Source organism: Stenella coeruleoalba, assembly GCF_951394435.1.
Source record: "Stenella coeruleoalba genome assembly, chromosome: 14".
In the NCBI taxonomy this organism is placed as follows: Eukaryota; Metazoa; Chordata; class Mammalia; order Artiodactyla; family Delphinidae; genus Stenella; species Stenella coeruleoalba.
In genome coordinates, this window is record NC_137160.1 from 65,946,297 (window position 1) to 65,958,476 (window position 12,180).

Genomic DNA, 12,180 nt, shown 5'->3' on the forward strand with positions numbered 1-12,180 from the left:
GAAAATGCTTCCCTTTAATTAAAAGTGAGTTAAGCATCTCTTTATACATTTGTCTATGTATGTGTGTGTATAGATATATATTTATCTAAACTTTTTTCCTATGGCCTAAGTGTTCATCCTCATTGCCCATTTTACTGATTGTCAGCATTTTAACTCTGATATATATGGGCTTTTTCAACCTTAAATTTATTAGTCCTTTGTCTCATGTGTTATCAATTTTGTTCCTACCCTGTAAAATATCTTTTGATTTTGTTTATAATGTTTATTTGTAGTACAGATTCTTTTAATTTGTATGTAATTATAAATTTCACTGATACATTAGTAAGAAGACAGACAACTGACATAAGACTATATATGCCTCCATGATCCAAAATTTGGGAGGAAAAGCATATACACGTGTGGTGGCTTTTAAAACAGGACTGCAAATTCTTTCATCCTCCTTCCCTTGAATCTGGGTGGACAGTGACTACTTTGACCAGTATAGCGAAAGTGACACTAAGTGACTTCCTAGGCTAGGTCTTAAAGGGCCACACAGCTTTTGTCTTGTTCACTGGAACACGCACTTTTGTTGCCCTGAGCTGCGACACAGGAAGTCTGGCTACCCAGGGGCCACCATGCTGTAAGGAAGCCCAAGCCTCTTGGAGAAGTCATATGCAGGCACTCTGGTTAACAGTCCCAGTAGAGCCCCATCTTCAAGTAATTCCAGCCCAGGAACCAGACTTGTAAGTGAAGAAACTTCTAGACGACTCTAACCCCCTACCGCTAGGTCTTCCCAGTGGAGGTCCCAGTAATCACAGAGCAGAGACCAGCCATCCTTGCTATGTCCTGTCACAATTTTTGACCCACAAAATCCTTAAGCATAATAAAATGGTAGTTGTTTTAAGCCACTGAGCTTGGGGTGAGTTTTTACAGAGCAACAGAAAACTAAACAGCATTCCTATGTGTGTGTTTGTGAATACATGGGTACACACATTCCTACCCACACAGAGGGAAAAAAATACCAGGTTTACTCATAAAATGTCATCTTAAGAGGCAGGATTATGGGTGTTTTAATTTTTTCTTCTTTATGTCTTCTTATACTTCCCAAATTTTCTGTGATGTCTACATATTGCGTATGGGCATTTTCAAATGTAAACAAGAGTAGAAGCAATAGTATAATGAATCCCCTCAAACTTATTGCCCAGCTTCAACAATTAACATTCTTGCCATTCTTTATATATTACTTTTTAAATAGAAAGAAACCCATAATAAATAATATTTTTATCTTTTCCTAAAATAGAAGGAACTGATGAGCTCCTTGGATATCTAAACCAAGAGATAACATTCAGATTGTTAGCTAAAGATTTTTTAAAAAACAACAGCTGACAAAAACCAAAACAACAGCTGAGCAGGGCTCTTACTATTTTTCAGACCTTCACTGTGCAGGCCGTGCTGGAGCCCTGTAAGAGATAAGGACTCTGACCCTCGACCTTCTACCAGTGCTGGGCGCCAGGGTCAAGGAGATCCCTTTTTTCAGGGAGAAACTAAATGAGACCCTTTGCTTCTTTTCCACCTTGAATAAACATAACCTTTCAACTCTGGGGCTCATGTTCTTTTTCTAAAAGGGCTCTTTCTTCACATTCTGTTGTGCTTGCATTCAATGAGCTTAAGAGACCCAGTGGCAATGTCCTTTCCGAAACAGCCACATAATCCAAAGGGACGTGAAAGAATGTACCAATTCTAAACATTTTCTAGGTGTGGAAGGCAAAGGTGACACAAAAACAAGCCATACCCTGGGTTAGCCCCATCCAAACACCAAGAACTGAGGTGATCCTTGGGGAAAACTCTGAAGCAATCACCGGCAGCTCATCTGTTTGTTCACTCGTGTGTTCATTCACTCATCCAAATACTAGTCAGCAGCTACCCTTCGTCAACAGTTCAGGAGAAGAATGAGGCAGGACAGGCTGTACCCTCAAGGAGCCCCCAGCCTGGCAGGGAGGGAGGCCAGCCAACAACATGCTATGAGAAAGCTGCACGAGGGGTGGAGCAGGGGGAAGAGGTGACACCTGAGCTGAAAGGGCAGCAGGCAGATTGGGAAGCAGGAGCTAGCAGAGAATATTCAGGGAAGGACCGGCAGCTTGACTGAGTGCAGCTGTGAAGGGGCAGAGCGGTAACAGGAATAGGGAGAGAAGTAGATAGAACCAGCTCCCAAAGGAGTCTGTATGCCTCCCCAAACTGAGGAGCCAGCCAAACTCTTTAGATTCACTGTTAGACTCGAGCAGCAGATAGAGGAGGGGGTGGAGAGGACAGCACAAAAATAACCAGGAGGAGCTTTGTTTGTGTCCTCCCCGTTTCACCGCAGGGATGGCCAAACAGAGGCCTGCGTAGTCTACCTCCCACTGCAAGGCCTGTGCAGACATCATCAGTTGGAACACACACTCCCCTGAGCCTGAACGTGGCCTGGAAAATCCTTCTCGGTTCAGCGCTCCAGACGGCTACCTACCATCATTAGAGCCACCCTGGGGCTAAACTACAAGCCCCCCGAGAGCAGGAACTTTGCCTGCTTTGCATCACAGCTGTATCCTCAGTTCTTGGCCTGGCATCTAAGGCATAGCAGCCGCTCAGTAAGTCTTTCTTAAATGGAACTGAATCCATCTTTTTCTACCTGCCTTCATTAATCACTCAGCCTGATCCCCACCTCCTCCCACCACTGTGGGCACCTGTGTCTCACATCATTTAGCTCTGGGATATGGCACTCAGGCTCTGCACCTTCCCCAACATCTCCTGAAGGTCTCAGGAGGGGCTGGCTGAGTAATATAATCAACAATTTGGGTCAAGATGTGAATGGAATGGCTGATAGGCTCACACCTTCAGAGAGCAGCTGCATTTTCAAAGCAGATGAAGGGACAGGAGTTATGCAGACTTTCTGACATCCCTGGGGGGGTCTGGGGCAGATACCTTTGAGCTTTTCACAGTACCCTCTCTTCCAAATCAGAACACCAGACCTCTTGGTACAGGCCTTTCCCGAGAATCTTTCCAAAGCAAACGCATCCAAGAATGTAAGCCAACAGAGCTCCCTGCTCTGAGGAACTCCATACCTGCTGGGATCGCCTCTTCTGAGTATACTGTAACCACAATTTGAAACACTTGCGTAGCAATGTTATTCTGAAATGAAACACATAACACCAAGGTAACTGCCCTCCCACTTTCAGGTTTTCAGAATTTTGTTTTGATTTTAAGGAAGGTAAATCTGGGCATAGGTACATCTTGAGTGGTAAAGGCACCCCAGGGGTTTCATTCTAAGGGAAATAAGAACCTGTTTTCTGTCATGAAATCTGCCAAACCCCCACCCCGACTTTGGACTGTGGCTTGCCCCCAAAATTTGACAACTTTCTTGTAAAGGTAATTAGACCACCAAGCACAGTGTCTCTGGAACTCAGGTAATATGTATGAAATCCCCCAAATATCCTGAATTTTCTGATTTTACGGCCAAACTCTGGGGCCTGTTTAGGACCACCTGGGTCTGTGACATGCTTTCACACAGTGATACTGAGAGTGACAACCACATTCAGCTTTATAAACCAGGATTTAGAATAATGATACATCCTGACAACTCCAAATTGACTCAGTTAAATATTGTGATTCTCACTGACTCATTAAAAAGTGCCCCAAAATTATACCTACAACTATGCAAAATAAGTTAATTATACTCTTGGGAGAGGGTTTATCGAACATTTCTTTTCTTTCTTTTTTTTTTTTTTTTTTTAAATTTTATTTTTGGCTGCATTGTGTCCACATTGCTATGTGCGGGCTTTCTCTAGTTGCTGCGAGCAGGGGCCTCTCTTCATTGTGGTGCTCTGGCTTCTCATTGCGGTGGCTTCTCTTGTTGCGGAGCTCAGGCTCTAGGCGCATGGGCTTCAGTAGCTGTGGCCCACGGGATCAGTAGCTGTGGCTCGCGGGCTCTAGACCGCAGGCTCAGCAGTTGTGGCTCACGGGCCCATGCTCTGAGGCATGTGGGATCTTCCCGGACCAGGGCCTGAACCCGTGACCCCTGCATTGGCAGGCAGATTCCCAACCACTGCGCCACCAGGGAAGCACTATCGAACATTTCTTGCAGCAAGAAAGTGAACAGTGGTTCCCTCTGAATAGAAAGACTAAGGGGTCGAAGGAAGGGGTCCAGGCATACTTTATTTTTAACTTTCTACTTCTTTCCTATACATTCTGAGTTTTTCTTGTGGACATGTGGTGCTTTTATTTAACTGAATGATTAACTCTAAAAAATTGAGGACACACTCTACACCCTCCAAGACCAAGCCACAAACACCCACTTGCCTGGGCCGTCTCTGTAACACTATCAATGCCTACCTTCCACGATGGAACATCACTAACATCTGAAAACTGAGGCAGTGGTAGCCGAGCACCAGCACAAACATCCTCATTCTACCTCCCATCCCATCAACCAAAAGGAAAAGGCAAGCTCAGGAACACTGGTTTACAGCAGGGCCTCTCTCAATCTGCCGCAGTAACACTGAGGGTGATGATGACTCCTGGAGACCAGCCAGTCAGTCACAACGGGCCCCTGGGGAGCCTGAAGGCCACAGTCCCTACCTGTAGTGGTCCCAGGCAGCACACAGGAAGGGGAGCTGCTCACTTTCCTCCCTCTGTTCAATCTGAGACTGCCAGAGGTTCCAGAACCTGTGCAGTAGCTGCAGCAAAACAGGAAGGAAACAGAAGTTGATTAAGGCAAAAGGTAAAATGATCTCTCTTGACCCATTAGTTAGCAAATCTGTAACTCCAGAAGACTGTAAGCTCCCCCAAAGCAGTAATTACCTCAATTTGGAGCACCCAACATATAAAAGATTTGCAAAATAATTATGGCCAAGCAATATGGAATTATTCTGGGCCAACATAAAAGGCAAAAAGCTGGATCTACCAAATCTATGTAAATCAGAATGAAGAAGGTATTCCTAATCTGGGCCTCATGGAAGACAAAGCCATTTTAGAAGTTAAAACTGATCTTATCACCTACTACTGCCTATAAAGTAGTCTTGCCAAAAAGTGTTTAACTTCAATCCAATCAAGCCCTTAGATCTAACTTCTAGTTTATAAGAGCTACACAGGAAAAAGGAAAATCAAATGACGTCAGAATGAAACAGAAAATTGGAGAATATGGAAGTCTGTACAAAATAATTGGCATTCCTTTTCAAAAGGTTAATGTTATTAAGAAAGATAGTGTATGTTATGCTAAGTGAAATAAGCCAATCACAAAAGGGCAAATACTGTAAATATGAGGTACCTAGAACAGTCAAATTCAAAGAGACAGAAAGGAGAACGGTGGTTGCCAGGGGCTGGGGGAGGAGAAGGAGAATGGGAGTTATTGTTTAATTCACAGAGTTTCAGTTTTGCAAGATGAAAAAGGTTCTGGACGTGGGTAATGGTGACGGTTGCACAATAATGTGAATGTACTTAATGCCACTGAACTGTACACTTAAAAACGGTTAAGATGATAAATTCTGTGTATTTTACAATTAAAAAATAAACATGTTAAACAAAAGAAGTGGGGGTGGGGGGACTGTTATTGACTAAGAGTCTTAAGAGACATAACCAAATGTAGAGTGAGCCATCAATCCTTAATTGAATCCTGGTTTTAATAAAACAGCTATAAAGACATTTTGGGGGCAACTGGGGAAATTTGAATATGGGTTGGGTATTGGTTAATATTAGAGCATTACTGTTCATTTTGTTAGGAATGATAATGATACTGTGGTTATGCAGGAAAATGTTCTTACTTTTGGGCAATGCATACTGAAATGTTTAGGTGTAAAAGTGTCATAATGTCTGTAATTTACTTACATTGAAATGATTTGGGAAAAAAGAGCAAATATTAACAATTGTTGAATTTAGATGGTAAAATAGAGGTTTATTACACTATTCTTTATATTTTTCTGTATGCTTGAACATTTTCACAATTAGAATGCCCCTTTCTCCTACACTCAGAAACACAATCTACAGGGGGAGATAGAATGTTTGTTGCCCTCAGGTAAGTTTAACCACTAAAGACAACAGACTCACAGTGCAAACATAACCAAAGCCTCCTGGAATGCAAAACTTAAAGTGTATTCCCTAGGTCAAGGTTGGAATCCACAGTCCCTGACCTCTGATTCAACTATCAATTTTTTAGCAAAGATAAAAAAATGGGATTAAACAAGAGAAGAATAAGAGTTTCTCTAGCCTCTGGCATAGATTACTAAAGAAAATGGACACTAAGGATTTGGCGTCTAAAGGTCTGAACAAACCTCTAAGCACAAAGGTTAAAAGAAAAAGAGAATGGCCATCAGAAGAGGTGCCTTGATACAGAAGAGGACTCGCACCGTGACATCATGTTGCTGGTGAGCAAGATTCTTTCTTATTCGTTGGAGATGGGCACGGGCCACATTGTCTTTTAGGGCTCTAAAGCAAAAATGCTGTGAAAAGAAGAATGGACACAAATCAGTGGTGTGTCTGTAACAATAACAGCAATGCCCAAGAGGGTGGCAAGAAGCTCAGTAGTAGCTGTTCACAGCTGCTCCCATGTCCCAGAGAGTGTTTCTCTGTTTTGAGATTCAACTGAGAGCCTGATACAAGCCAGCCTGCACAGTAGACACTTAATAAATAGCTGTGGGACCACTCCCTGCGGTCCACAGATACTGCACAGGAACAAACACACCCGCACCTCTGACCAGGAGAGGTCCCTGTGACCCAGATGGAAACACCAGACAAAGGTCAAAACATCAACTCTGCCTCTCAGAAAAGAGACAGACTTCCAGCCTATGGTGGGTTTTTTTTTTTTTGCCATGTGGGGTCAATGTGTATGCTTACACAATTATAAATGCAGTTTTGTAAGAGTAAAATAGAAGGGAGAGAAGGAATTTTGAGAGAAGGTGACTGGCGGTGGGGGTGGGATAGAGGCAGGACATGCTGGCCTGGCTCCAGCTCTGTCAAAAATGCCTCATGTAAAAAAAAAAAAAAAAAAGCCTCATGTGTGACTAAGCAAAGCACATTCCCCCACAGCCTGGCTTCAGTTTTCTGAGACAGAAGTGAAGCAACTAGGGCTTTTCATATCGTGCTCTGTGGACCCCCAGAGGCTCCTGAAAGTGTTCGGATGCCACCTCATGTGGTGAGGGTGGAGAAGAGCAGCCGGTAGAACAGACACTACTCCCCAGACCTAGCTTTGTCCACAGCATCTCTACTTTGATTGATTTCGAAGACTAGGTTTCCACCACTTAAAAAGGGGGTCTGCCATGTAGAACACTCCAGGACTAGATCACTTCTAAGGCTCCTTTGCAGCCCCCAAACCCTCTGATCCCACACCATCACCATCTCTGATCCAAAATGAAAATAGGGACATGACAATGAAGGGAGGCTTCATGATGGAAGCCATGCACACAACCAGATGCACTTAAGGAGCATGACGTGGGCCAGGTCCCCCAGGAATGGCTGCCTGAGCAAGGCTGTAGCGCCCTTACCAGCAAGCCTCGCCTGTGGTGCTCTTCTGCCACCTTCCGCCGCACAGCTGTCTCTGCGCACAGCAGCACGTCTACCAGAGTTAAGGTTTCTTGTCTCAACAAGGTCCCACCCCAGCCCAGAGTGATCCTAGTGACCCATCTGAAGGGTCCCGGCTGCAGGAGATGATGGGCATGCCAGGTGGGCTGGTGTCCGCCTCTGTCTCCCCGACAACCCAGGGAAGAAAGAACTAAGGGGAACCATGTGAGTTACTTATCTGCCTTTCTCCCCTCTCATGCCCATTTCATGAGAGGCAAAAATAGTTGAGATAAACTGCCACCAGTTTGAGTAAACATTTCAAAATCTAAGCAGAACCTGCTCCAAGTTCTCCTGCATTCTGTTTTGGCATCACAATCCAGTCAGAAGTTTGTGCTAAAAACCTTGGAGTTATTTTCAAACCTTTTCTCCTCCCACCCCTTCCATCTTCTCAACTGCCAAGTCCATCTGCTGCCCCGCTAGGTCTCCCCGGTTCTGTCCCCACCCCCAGCACCGTGCAGTACACTTGACTTGGTCCCCCTGTGCCAGCTTTGCTGCTACCATCGAGCTTTAGCCTTTCTAAAGTACAGATCTGCTGCATCACTTCTCTTCTCAAAAACCTGCAGAGGATCCCCAGCGCCACTGGGATTAAGCCCAAATTCCTGACCACTGCACACAAGGGCCCTACAAGCCGGTCCCCAGCCTGCATCTACCTGCCCTCCATACCCCACAACTCACTGCAGACCCCGGTCATCACCCCTGGCTGCTCTTCCTCACCTACACCTGCATAAATGCCACTCCTTACACCTGAACCACCCTTCCCGACCTCCCTGTTGGGAGAACGTGTCATCCCCCAAGGCTTAAATTCAGCTCAAACATCACCTCCTCGGCTAGATCTCCACAGTAGCCCTAGCAGGACTTGATACAAACTTTTATGATAGCACTTATCACGCCACATTACAAAGACTGGTTTTCATGTCTACTTTCCCCACTAGACAATGAGCTACTGTTAGTCTCTAAGTTTCCCTGTATTCCAGAATTTAGGCAGGAGTTTAAAACAAAGCAAGAGTTCAGTGAACAAATAAAAGTGTGGGTGAACACCCAAGGCGGTCCAAATCCCACACCTGGGCACGTATTGCAGCAGGGGCAGTGATTAAGAAGGTGCACTGGAGTCAAAAGCCTGGCTCTGCCAATGAGTTTGAAAATCACTTAGCACCCCCCAACCTGTTCCCTCATCTGTAAAATGGAGACGGTGAGACCTACTCCACAGGGTTGCTATGAGGATTAATGAGATAATGCAAAATGTCTGCACACAGTAAACAGCTCAGTGAATGGAAGCTAGGATCATAATGACAGGGCCATCAAGGACAGATGGCTTTCTGAAAAAGCAATGAAATGAAACAAATCTGAAACAGAAATGAAACGAAGCAGAAATGGCTGTGGCTATTTCTACCATCTAATGGGTAGAAAAAAGCAATGAAATGATAACAAAATCAGGGCAGTGGCAATGCCTCTGAGGGGGAGGAAAGGGAATGTAGTCAGGGAGGAGCAGACTGGGGTGTGAGCAATGTTCTAATTTTTTGAGTTGTGCTCATTTTACCATTATTCTTTAGACTATAAATGTTTGTTATATGCACTCTTTTGTATGAATATTCCCAAAATGAAACAAAATATTTTAAAAAGAAGTCAACAGAGATCCGAATTGTCTTAAACTGCTAGGTAATTACTTCCTATGTATCTCTTGACTCTTGTCTTATAGGCTGGTGAGCTCTTGCTGTTCTTGCTGTACAGACAGGGCTGGGTGGTGCAAAGGATACAGCGTTTCCAGTGAATAAAGGCCCTCCGCAGCACCATCCTCCTGGCCAGCCCCTCTACCCGCTCGTGGTGGATGTACAAGCTCTCCCTCCGCTTCCAGGCCCACCGCCAATCACAGAAGTGTGTCTGGAGCACAATGACGCAGTGGAATCCCTCAGCCATCTCTGCAACAGAGAAAATAGCTTAAGTGCTGCCCCCTCAAGGTTGGGCAATGAGCTGGAAGCACCTTTAAGACAGGATGAAACCCACTACTGGCAAGCATCAGGGCTTCAAGGCTGCTTGAAGAACGTTAGAATAAAAGGTGTTTTCTTGGTTTTTTTTTTTTTTTTTTTTTTTCGGCCGTGCCATGCAGCATGTGGGATCTTAGTTCCCCCACCAGGGATCAAACCCATGCCCCCTGCACTGGAAGTGCGAGTCTTAACCACTGGACTGCCAGGGAAGTCCCAGAATAAAAGGTTTTTAAACATGGGAGGAATCCCTTAGCTGTCAGTGTATCTCTTCTCTCCCAGCAAAGAGAAAAGGGTTCTATCAAAGGGCTGAGGCTCCTAGTTAGCTACTGAGGAGCAGTAATGGCGACTGCTGCTTTCAAAGAAGACTCCATTTCACTTTTGCCTCTTTATCAGTGTTTCCCGGATGGGATTTCAGGGTCTGAGTCAATGACACACAACTTGGTCAACATGCTGTCAAAGGCTTTTGTGAGCTTTCAGCCAGGCTGCTACAGGCTGCCAGCTCCATCTCCTTTTAAGACTAATTAGCAACTGGCCTGATGAGCTTAAGTCCAGCAAGTGGAAGGGAACTGGTCCTGGAATGAGAATGCCATAACTGGAGGCATGTTAGTCGGCAGCTCATCATTAAATAGCTTCATGCCTTCAACTTCCAGGCTTGGGCAACCAGACAGGTGGTCCCCCGTCACTATTTTCACACAGACACATTCCCTCTCCCAAGAGACAGTGTAGGCAGCCTAGGAGGTCCCACAGGGAGGCCTAGGGTAAGCAGGAGAGCCTAACCCTGCGGCCAGCACAGTGTTCAACTCACTGCTCTGTGGGCTCAAGAAACTGAAGTACAAAAAGTACCTACGATCATGACCTATTTATCATTACTTCTGACCTCTCTCGGGGAAATAAAACCATCAGAATAGTGTTCAAAAGCTCAACATCATAAATCACATGCATCTGCATAACTGAGGACAAACAACCCAAATATCTATTAATACAAGAATGGCTAGGGACTTCCCTGGCGATCCAGTGGTTAGGATTCTGCGCTTCCACTGCATGGGGCATGGGTTCGATCCCTGGTCGGGGAACTAAGATCCTGCAAGATGCACAGCGAGGCCAAAAAAAAAAATAATAAGGTAAGCCCCTCTCCTGTAAAATACAATCATTTAAAAACTAACATTTATTAAGAACACTTAAAGACACAGCAAAGTATTGATTAGTTGTGTGAAAAAAAAAAAGCAAGATACAGCCTAGATGGGAGAGGAGTCTAGGGGAGAATGGATACATACATGTATATGTATGGCTGAGTCTCTTTGCTGTGCACCTGAAACTATCACAACATTATTAATCGGATATACTCCAATATAAAATAAAAAGTTAGAAAAAAGATACAAAATTGTGTGTATCATACTAATCATAATAATCACAGTATTTATAGCATAATTAAAATCCTATTGAATTAAATATTGATTAAAAAACAGAAGGAAATATCTTAACTGTGAATTGAGGATGATTTATCTTCCTCCTCAATCTCCTTTTTGAAAATCTGTGGTGTAACACGGTTATATCTCCCCTTAATAAGTTACCACCCTATTGGCAGTAACAGGCAACAGGAGAGTGGGCACTCTGACCAACCCTCTGTCCCTGGAGCCCAGGACTTCCTGCTCACCTTTCCGCTGCCTCTTCTCTCTGCGCACCTGCAGGTATTCCAGCCAGGCCCTCAGGGCTCTCCACTGTTGCCCGTGCTGATGGTGTTTCACTGCGGAGACCATCTTCTGCCTCTCCCTCCAGACATGCAGAAGCTGTTCCTGCCACCGTGACCAAGCCTGAAAACCAGAGAAAAGACAACAGTCAATGGAGGCAGGAAAACAGAGGTGAAGTACTGGTGAGGGAAAAGAGAAACACACACACTGGAAAGGCTAAAATTAGATACCCACACAGGAAAGGCTAAAAAGGAGGGGAAATTCCCAAGGAGAATCGTAAGTGATGGGAGTCTGGGGTGAAAAGATCTTTAAGAAGGGCATTCTCTGCTTCCAAAAAGTAATTTTTTTTGGATTAAGAAGGGGGGAAAAAAAGGACTAATAAAATCAATGCATATACAAGAAGCAGGGACAATCCAAGGGGTGATATAATTAATTCAGATTGGGGATAGGAGAGGAGGGTCTGCCTTTTCTTTCAAAGTGGGAGGAAGCCTACGGTCAAGAGGCCCTTTCTCAGGGACAGTAGTCTCCAAGACGTGGACCTACAGAAACTGAGGGTCTACAGAAGGATTCCGTTAAGATTATCCATAAATGCACACCCTTGGGAAAGTCTTCGTGCACACTCAACAAAACGCATGCCCTACTTTGAAGGTGACTGTCATAGATGACTTGATACCTTCTCTTATACCTTATACCTTTTTTTTTGGTTTTGTGTTTTTTTTTTTTTGCGGTACACGGGCCTCTCACTGTTGTGGCCTCTCCCGTTGCGGAGCACAGGCTCCGGATGCGCAGGCTCAGCAGCCATGGCTCACGGGCCCAGCCGCTCCGTGGCATGTGGGATCTTCCCAGACTGGGGCATGAACCCGTGTCCCCTGCATCGGCAGGCAGACTCTCAACCACTGCACCACCAGGGAAGCCCCCCCGCCCCGCTTATACCTTTTTAAACCTATAAC

The 12,180-nt window shown here is 44.9% G+C and overlaps 1 protein-coding gene across 4 annotated transcripts in view; it reads right to left on the reverse strand.

Annotated features, from left to right (window-relative positions):
* Positions 1–12,180, reverse strand: part of SFI1 (SFI1 centrin binding protein) — an 80,063-nt gene that overhangs the window by 24,293 nt on the left and 43,590 nt on the right. For all 4 annotated transcript variants that reach the window (XM_079941730.1, XM_079941732.1, XM_079941729.1 and 1 more), the window contains exons 9-14: positions 11,197–11,353; positions 9,315–9,476; positions 7,485–7,555; positions 6,351–6,443; positions 4,588–4,685; positions 3,078–3,144 (exon numbers count right to left, since the gene is read on the reverse strand). In XM_079941730.1, the coding sequence (XP_079797856.1) occupies positions 3,078–3,144; positions 4,588–4,685; positions 6,351–6,443; positions 7,485–7,555; positions 9,315–9,476; positions 11,197–11,353 (648 nt within the window). The remainder of the gene's footprint in view (positions 1–3,077; positions 3,145–4,587; positions 4,686–6,350; positions 6,444–7,484; positions 7,556–9,314; positions 9,477–11,196; positions 11,354–12,180) is intronic.